This window comes from Cephus cinctus, unplaced genomic scaffold (genome assembly GCF_000341935.2).
Source record: "Cephus cinctus unplaced genomic scaffold, Ccin1 Ccin1_scaffold0997, whole genome shotgun sequence".
In the NCBI taxonomy this organism is placed as follows: Eukaryota; Metazoa; Arthropoda; class Insecta; order Hymenoptera; family Cephidae; genus Cephus; species Cephus cinctus.
The window spans coordinates 743,053-751,731 of record NW_014333542.1 but is presented as its reverse complement, the minus strand read 5'-3'; the positions used below and the strand labels follow the sequence as shown (position 1 = coordinate 751,731).

The 8,679-nt window shown below is 46.4% G+C and overlaps 1 protein-coding gene across 3 annotated transcripts in view; it reads left to right on the top strand.

Annotated features, from left to right (window-relative positions):
• Positions 1 to 8,277, top strand: part of LOC107271603 (protein Tob1) — a 32,208-nt gene extending 23,931 nt beyond the window's left edge. The window contains exons 2-3 of one of the 3 annotated variants that reach the window (XM_015747802.2): positions 2,547 to 3,498; positions 3,655 to 8,277. In XM_015747802.2, the coding sequence (XP_015603288.1) occupies positions 2,768 to 3,498; positions 3,655 to 4,165 (1,242 nt within the window). In that variant the 5' untranslated portion in view covers positions 2,547 to 2,767 and the 3' untranslated portion in view covers positions 4,166 to 8,277. The remainder of the gene's footprint in view (positions 1 to 2,546; positions 3,499 to 3,654) is intronic. The other 2 variants (XM_015747801.2, XM_025088763.1) reach the window with 2 other exon arrangements.
• Positions 8,278 to 8,679: the final 402 nt, after the last annotated feature.

The following is an 8,679-nucleotide window of genomic DNA, read 5'->3' as shown; positions in this document are numbered from 1 at the left end:
CCCATCCATCATACACCCTGTCACGTGCAATCGCTCCTCGGGGCTTCGAGGCGTCCTGCGCACCCTTGTTTTTCAAGCCTCGTTATCACCCTTGTCATAATCAACCGCGAGAAACTTTATTATTTGGACACTGGGTGTATGAAAAATTTGTGCTTTAATCCGCCGGCGGCTTCGATGACTCTCGAGACCCTGTCGGCGTTTCCTTCGTGAACGTCCGGACGCCCACTAACCTTCTGACCAAAGTCGACCTTTTTTTTAAAGAGTCCTTCCTCGTTCCCTGCGAACCGATTCAGCCCGCTAACTCCATTCAGTTTATTCGCCGAAGGACACTTCTCTGATCCCACATTCAGTCAGGGAACCACCCTACTTTCGCACCCCACGTAATAGCTATTCAGGCCGATTTAAATGTAAAGGGCATTCATCGAGCTTTTACGCCTTTACTACGAGGCATACTTTTTCTCTCTCTGGCTCTTCCTACTTCCTTCTCTCTCCCTCTCTTTCTACCTCGGCGACCCTGCCCACTCTACCTTCCACCGAAACCCCTCGCCGTTCTCCTTTCATCTGCCAGTTTGCTTCTCTTTACGAGCATCCCTCGTTCGACACCCGCACTCGGCCGTAAACCAGATAAAATAGGACCACGTGTCAGCATCCCTCGTGTCACCTGAATCGGACTTCTCTCATCTCGTCCGAGTACCGTGTGCCCACCTCTTATCGACAACTGGAATTTATCATTCTACGCCGACTGTACACGTGGCACGGAGTGACACCGGGATACGGGAAAAGCTTCTCTTCGATGGTTTAACGTAAAGTCAAGAAAAATGTTCTCGCTGGCTAAGTTCGCTAATCGCAAGGCCGTGTATTTTTAACTTCAGAAGCTTCCAGCGGCCTGCCGCGCGGGATCAATACGCGAGCAGCACGCTGCGTAACGTTCAAAGTATACCATTATACCTACGTTGAGCTTTAACCTGTATAGAGACCAAGCTTTTTTTTTGTGATAACAAAAATCTTTAATAACCAAATTTTAGCCAGTAGCCAAAATTTTGTTTCTTATCGATGTTACCATTGGCGCAGTTGATAACAGTTGACGGCACGATTGATAATACGTATTAGAATTTTTTTTTTTTTTTTTTTTTTTTTTTTTTTTTTTTTTTTTTTTTTTTTTTTTTTTTTTTTTTTTTTTTTTTTTTTTTTTTTTTTTTTTTTTTTTTTTTTTTTTTTTTTTTTTTTTTTTTTTTTTTTTTTTTTTTTTTTTTTTTTTTTTTTTTTTTTTTTTTTTTTTCGTGGGGTTGAAATAATTTAAGGATTCTCGAAAGCTAAGCGTAGGATTAAGAAAACGAGGTGGAGCAAGGAGAGGGGATAGTCGAAGGATTTGATCTCCTTTTCGTTAGGAAAGAAAGAAAAGATAAGGGGTGACTTTTCGTAATCTTGGCGGTGGGGATGACGAGGGGTGACTTCTGAAAGGGATACTCGTATTCGGTGGTTGGCTTTCAGGAATAGGGAGGGGATGATAGTTTGAAAGGGGTGCGGGACCAATCCCTTTTATTATCGTTTCCCAGTGACTATATACCCCCCCCCCCGTCTCGAGGGGGTTGCGAAAAGTTTACATTATGAATTGGATGAACTAATGGATTCTACTTCTACCGGAAGTCGACTGCGATACCAAAGCCGCTGCTTCCCTATATCGCTGCCCGTAGAAACGGATCGGCATTATGCGGAATGCGGAAAACTTTCTAGCTGGCGAAAACGATTGGCTCCTCTCTCGACTCGGCAGCTTCTTCCTTCTCGTCGAAGTGTCGTTTCTGTCTTTCGCGAGAAGATTGATTATTACCATCGCCGAATCCGAGTGGCTCGACTTACATTTTTGTTCGTGATGACTCGAAGGCAGCCTTGAAAGTTACATCAAGATCCGTCGTGATGAAATTTCGTGCTGTGTTGAGAATCTGAAATATTTATGATGTTATTTATTCGTTATATCATCCAGGTACTTGCGGTGGGATTGGACGTTTACTGTGGACCGATTGATTATTTACGTGGTATAAATGCAGCCTGAATGGCTGTGTAGGCGAATGTCGCCGATAGTAATTCGCTTTATTATTAACGTGGTGTACAAGTGCACGCGGTAGGAAAGTTTTTTCCTAATTTTGTCCCGTTAACAAATCGACGTAGAATATTCAAAAGGCTCTTACGATGCTTCGTTGAAGGTTCGACGTTGTGTGGGCTTTTTGAATAGCCGGCAAACGGTTGTTAGCGCGAGGCGCGACTTCCGGGATGCTGCTGTCACGTCGCCACGAGGATTTGGATCTTGGGGCTGAAGTGTCATTCTCGAATGGCTGGTATGAGGAATGGTAAAAAAAAAGAAATCTTAGGTAAAAAGGAATATTCGCGAGAACGGATACTCGAGAGACGTCTTTCGCGAAAGTCTTGAGAAATTGCGAAGTAAGAGATTACGGGCTGGATAAATGGGAACGTATGTCGAGTTTGAAATATAAATTTGGGAGGCGATTTTGGGAATTCCTTGCAATAGCGAAGGATCGTTTGTGTTGCAGATCGAGGGGAGATCCTTTTGGCCGAGTCGGAGAAGGATCCGTGCTGGAAGCGCAGAATCCGGGGAAGCGAGAGGGTGCGTCCTTGGGAAAGGACATCGAGGCGGCTGACTGATCCTGCTGAGCCAAGGATAAGGGAGGCCGACTTGGAAGGGCCGTGGGAGCTTTGGGATTCGCGAATCAGCTCGAGGGACAGCCCGAAAATTCTTCTCTCCAAGCCCAAGATGCACATAGAGGTGCAGGTGGCGTTAAATTTCGTGATATCCTATCTGTACAATAAGCTGCCACGACGGCGGGTCAACATCTTCGGCGAGGAGCTGGAGAAGGCGCTAAAGGACAAGTTCAAGGGTCACTGGTACCCCGAGAAGCCGTTCAAGGGCTCGGCGTTCAGATGCCTGAAGACGGGGGATCCGGTCGATCCAGTTTTGGAGCGAGCGGCCAAGGAGAGCGGCGTGCCGATCCAGGACATCCTGGAGAACCTGCCGACCGAGCTGGCCGTCTGGGTGGACCCTGGTGAGGTCAGCTACAGGATCGGCGAGAAGAGCGCCGTGAAGATCCTCTATTCGGAGGCGGCTGATCCTCACGACGAGACCTCGGCCGATCGCGAGGTCACCAAGACCTTCAATCCCGAGGCCCAGTGCTTCAGACCCATCGAGGCCGTCGGCACGTCCTTGGGTGGATTGAGCCTCAGCCCCAAGTCCACCTCGCCTTTCCCATCCTCGATCGGCAGCAACGCCAGCAACGGATCATCCAACAACCAACAGAACGGCCACGGGTCAGGCTCGTCGTCGGCGCCGTCGCCAACCCCGCTCGCCAGCTCCTTCAAGGGTTCACCCAGTCCAGTGCCAGCCTTCATTCCGCGCACCACCGCACCCTTGACCTTCACCACGGCTACCTTCGCTCAAACCAAATTCGGCAGTACGAAGCTCAAGACCAGCAGCAAACGGGCTAACAGGTATTATTTGTATCCATTATACACCTGCCTGTCGGAATGCGAGCGGGGAACGGTTGACGATTGAGTATTCGTACCGGTTGAACTTCCATTCCGACAGGCGGGAGTTTCAAGATCGGGTCATTAGGACGCCCACGCAGTATTGTATCAATGACATAGACCTGACGGTTTCAGAATGTCGCCCACCGAGTTCTCGAACTACATAAAGCAACGCGCCATTCAGCAGCAGATTCATCATCATCATCATCACCATCAGCAGGCCGGTTTACCGGTATCCCAGAGTTCACCATCCAGTCGTTCCCTGTCACCCGGCATAGTAGGAGGTCAACAGCACACGGATCCGAGCGCCTACTTCTTCCAGCACGGTCCCTATCATCCTCAGTTTCCGCATCGCAACATCTTCGACTCTTCGAACCACGGCTACCTGCCCGACCTGTACGGCGCTAAGTTCCCGTCGTCCTACCTGGACCCAAGCTCCATCGGACATCAGTTCTACGGCGGCGTGAGCGGCTCCCAAGCCTCGGGCAACCTGGGCCCGGTAGGCTCGACCGCGAGCACCACCAGTCAGCAAGCCGACAAGGCCCTGGTCGAGGGCCTCAACAACTTCGGACTAGGAAGCGTCACTCCGTATCCGGCGAGCCAGTACCAGCATCTTCTCGTCGCCAACTAATACCCCACACACCTGGCCCCATCGCGCCCCCGCGTCCCTCGTCCATCCTCGGCGGTCTGATCCAATGAGAATCCTCCTTGTGACCCGTCATCGTCATCGGGTTCCGAGTGCCGTTTTTTTCAGGAACCAAAAACAAAAATAAGAGCTCAAACGTCGATGACTCGATGAATTGGTTCCACTCTGGTGGTAGCCGGGGATCCTCTTTCTGAAATAACGATTTGCAACCTCACGTCGTCCCTACGTGGGATAACGTCCCCGTGAACAAAATTCCCAGAGAAACTGATTCGACCCAACCGATGCACGATGACGATGACACGGTCCAGGATTCTCGTGTCGAGGATGACGAAGTCGCGGGATTTACTTGAGAGAGACGGCTTTGCTCCGATCGTCATTTTTTGGTAAGCAACCACTGGATCGTGCAGGCATTGTCCTTGTAAAAGTTGCTTCTTGTCGTACGCTCCTGATTCTTCTATATGATATAGAGACATGAAATACCTTCCTTCAAGATCCCTCCAAGGACACGAGAAAAACCCACCTATAACGCTAGACAGAATTTCTCCGGTAGAACGAGTCGAAAAGGCAGGCAAACCGCAGGGACGCGATCGACTGTGCGAGAGTGCGCATGCGCGGGTGCTTGTCGCTGTCGCTCAATTCCTGAGACTTTCTCGAAGGCGTCCGCGAAGAGAGCGACAGCGAAGAGTACAGTTACGTGAGAGAGCGTATGAGAGAGAAAGAGAGCGGAAGAATTCGTAAGAGCGCTTCGGTGAGCGAATCTGTATGCGTGAGTGAGTGAATGTGACGTTAAGAAAAAAAAAGAGAAAAAAAAGAGCATAAATGGAAGCTAACTGAAACACCCGGTACGTACCTTGAATGCGCGCGTAGAGTTTGTTTGGCAAGGTGTTGGGGCTTTTTGTACGTGTATCTGTACGATCCGTGTGAGCGTTTGATCGATTGACGATCGATCAGGGTGAATACGAGTGTTCAAATAAAGTTCCAACATCGAGCGAAAGCAAACGCTGCGGCAAGCTGGGACATTAAAAAAAAAAAAATATTACCAAGGTGTAATAATTTATTTTTTCACTGGTATAGTCGGAGATTAATATATCTGTAGAGCCTATGTATTATATTCAGATGCACTCAACGGGTTATGGCGAAGCGGTATAGGGAATTACTACTTACACGGATACTTTTTAACGTCCGTCTCCAAAGCGTACTTCGGTACTGGCTTGGGGCAAAAGAAGAAATATAATGAAAAACTAGCGAAACTATGTAAACGAAGGAATTACATCGTGAAGGGAAGATTTATTCGCGCGAGACAACAGATATGCAGATTAGCTGTGTGCGATTGGCCAGGAATCAAACTACGTAGAATCGAGATGCGAGCTAATGCCCATTTGGATGGGTGTGCCGGGAGGATTGACAAAATGCAAAAGTAAAAAGGAAAATGGGAGAAACGATATGCGAGGTAACGATAGATGTCCAAAGACGAAGTACTCGGAGTCTCGTACCGTTTGGAAAATTCGTCTTCGGTAAACGATCTTACATTTTATTTTTATAATAAATGCCGTAGAAATAGAGGTGCGCGTAGATGACGTAAGTGGCGCTGTTGCATCAAGCGCGAAAAATCGCGCTAACGATCGACGATGGCCTTTCTTGTCGCGATCGTCCAGTCGCAGGACTTCGAAAAAAATATATAAAAAAGTGATTCAAGCAAAAATCATAGGTACCCTCCAATGAGTCCGGTGCTCCGTTGCCGGCCGATCTAAACACACTGGATGATCGTACCTATGCTCGAAATCGGCCCGGGCCGATGATTGGTCGAAAAACGAAAATGAAAAAAAAAATTTGATAAGAATAAAAAGAATGATAGTTCAAAAGGACTACAAGGTAACATCCCGTGGTGGGGGAGAGAACGAGAGGCGCTTAATAAAGTCAAGTACAAAATCGAAATCAATTAAGTTCCACTCGATTACTGCCCGCTCGATTTGAGGAAGGCCAGCAGCGACAAGCCACGTTACGTCTGCGAATTAATTAGGTGATTTACGTAAAAACAAATTAAGGCCGTACTTATTGTTACAAGGGCAATGATCTCAAAGGGGATAACGGAACGCTCCGATCCCGCGTCTCTGTGTCTGAATCTGTCTGTGCTAATCGGGGAATCCCCTTTCGGTGTCACTCTCAAGGATAACAGGCTTCACGGGGATTCCCCTATTCGCAGTCGCAGAATCGGAGCGTCCTCTTAATCCCGAGTGTTGCGCTTGGCGATGATCAATATGGCGGAGGTGCCGCGAGCCGCGGGCCGGGCACTAGGTGCTACAAGTATTAAACGTTATCCTGGCATCGTGAGACAAATATTCGATTGCGCATCCCGATCGTCTGAGCATGGACCAGTCCCTGGTGTATCCTGATCCCGTAGATCCAGGGGGATGACGGATCGGAGATCCCAGGCCACGTGCTCGGCGACGTGGTTGTCGTTGGTACGTGCAACAAATAAAGAAAAAAGAAACAGAAGTAAACTGATGAATTTTCGAATTAAAGAACGGAGAGTGTTGAGTGTGAGAATCGTGATGAAACAGAAAAAGAGTACGAGAGGGTGTGAGTGAGAGGTAGCGAGAGACAGTAGTGAAAGAGAGAGAGAGAGAGAGAGAGAGAGAGAGAATCAAGCAAAATAGCAAAAGAGAAAGAGATACAGAGCTACAAGAGCAGTACCCCCCTAATAAGATATCTAAACTTAATTATACTATTAAAGATACGTACGACTGTGGTAGCTATGCTAGTACCTGCTATTGTTATAAAGAAAAGTAATGTGGACAAACAAAAAAAAAAGAAGTAACGAAACAAATCATCAAGTCAAGTCTCACCGTGGACTATCGGTTGTGCAACGCGGTCTAGTCGCGTGCCCATAGAGAATAGGTGAAAAGAAAAAAGCCAAAAAAAGAAAGAAAGTCAAAGAAACACACGGATAACGAGAAAAAGTTAAACCGGGTAGAACAATAGAGGACTCTGAACGAAGCGCTCGAGGAAACGGGGATTGTCGTTGTCATTTTATTTTTTTTCTCTCTTCTATCTCCTACCAACCCTATACTTTTCTTTCTCTTTCGATCCCGATGCGTGTCAATTATTAATTTTGTTTTTTTTTTTTCCTCCAAGAATTTTCGCACTCGCAACCCACTCAGAATCTGCGCGCGACCTGACCGGTTCCTTTGCACGTTATTTCTCCAATACTTTCGGGCGCGGCTAATCTAACGGGTGTGCGCGAAGGAGGGCACTCTGGTCTTTCGCAACAATTGCAATATACTCGCGAATCAAATGGATCTCGGGTTGGTACGAGAGGCTCAGCTCTGCAAAAAAATCAAACACGATGTATACTCTTTTTAGTGGACGAGGAAAAAATTTAGGAGAAAAAAGAAATACAAAAAAGTAATAGTAAATAGTTAGCATACTCCAGGTTTACTCCGCGCGTGTACACAAAACAAATGACGATGGGCATGCATATTCATGTAGGCGAACACACGAAAGGAATGTAGAGCCAAACGCGTGCAATACAACAGAGACACGTATAGTTGGCAGGACACGTGAGACGAGAGGAGCAAATGTTGGGAATATGAAATAATAATAGTAATAACAATAACAACAAGAACATTAATAATAATAATAATAATGCTAAGAAATAATTAAAAAAAATAACACGCAAGTGAGAGAACCTATCGATAGATTAAAAAATAAACACTTGGGTATAGATATATATACAAGAAAAAGAGAGAAAGGCGACATATAGTATTATACATTTACAGTACGATTAATTAAACAACACTTTGTATGAAATTGCCCATAGTTTTCCATAATTACTGAATGTACTCGTTTAATGGGACTCTCGTGAGGAAGAAACGAGGGAAGGAGAATGGGGGGGGAGGAGGAGGAGGAGGAAAAAAAGTAACTAAACCACCGTGTAAACTGGTAATCTGTCTTTAAAAATATCAAGTGTCTATATTAGTGATCGATATTGTCTAACGTAACGGAGACGAAGAAAAGAAAAAAAAAAAAAATGAGATAAGCCGTGTAATTAGCATAGTGACGATGATAACTTGCATACACTATATTCTTATACCTTAGACCAGGAACGACGTGTGTGCGAACGTCGAGTAGAGATTCTGTGTATTGCGTAGGCGTGAAAAATCTTTATGGAAATCGAGCATTAGGCGGTGTACGACTTGAACGTGACGGACGGTGCGGACGTAGGTGGGAAGCACGTGCGAGTGAGAGAGACGCGAGTATGTGGAGACAACGATACGCGTGAACGCCTGTGAGATTGAAACACGTGGAAAGAGTATTGAAAATCGGGCAGGAATCGAGTCCCGAGTGAACCCGAGATATCGAAGGAGAGATAAAAAGAAAATAGTAGGGGAGGGCGGGATATGAAAAAAAGGTTAGAAAAGAAAAAAGTACACAAAAAATTGTTCATTAAAAAGTACCTTGCGGCCGGTAGGTTATAACGAGCGGAGATTTCATTTGGC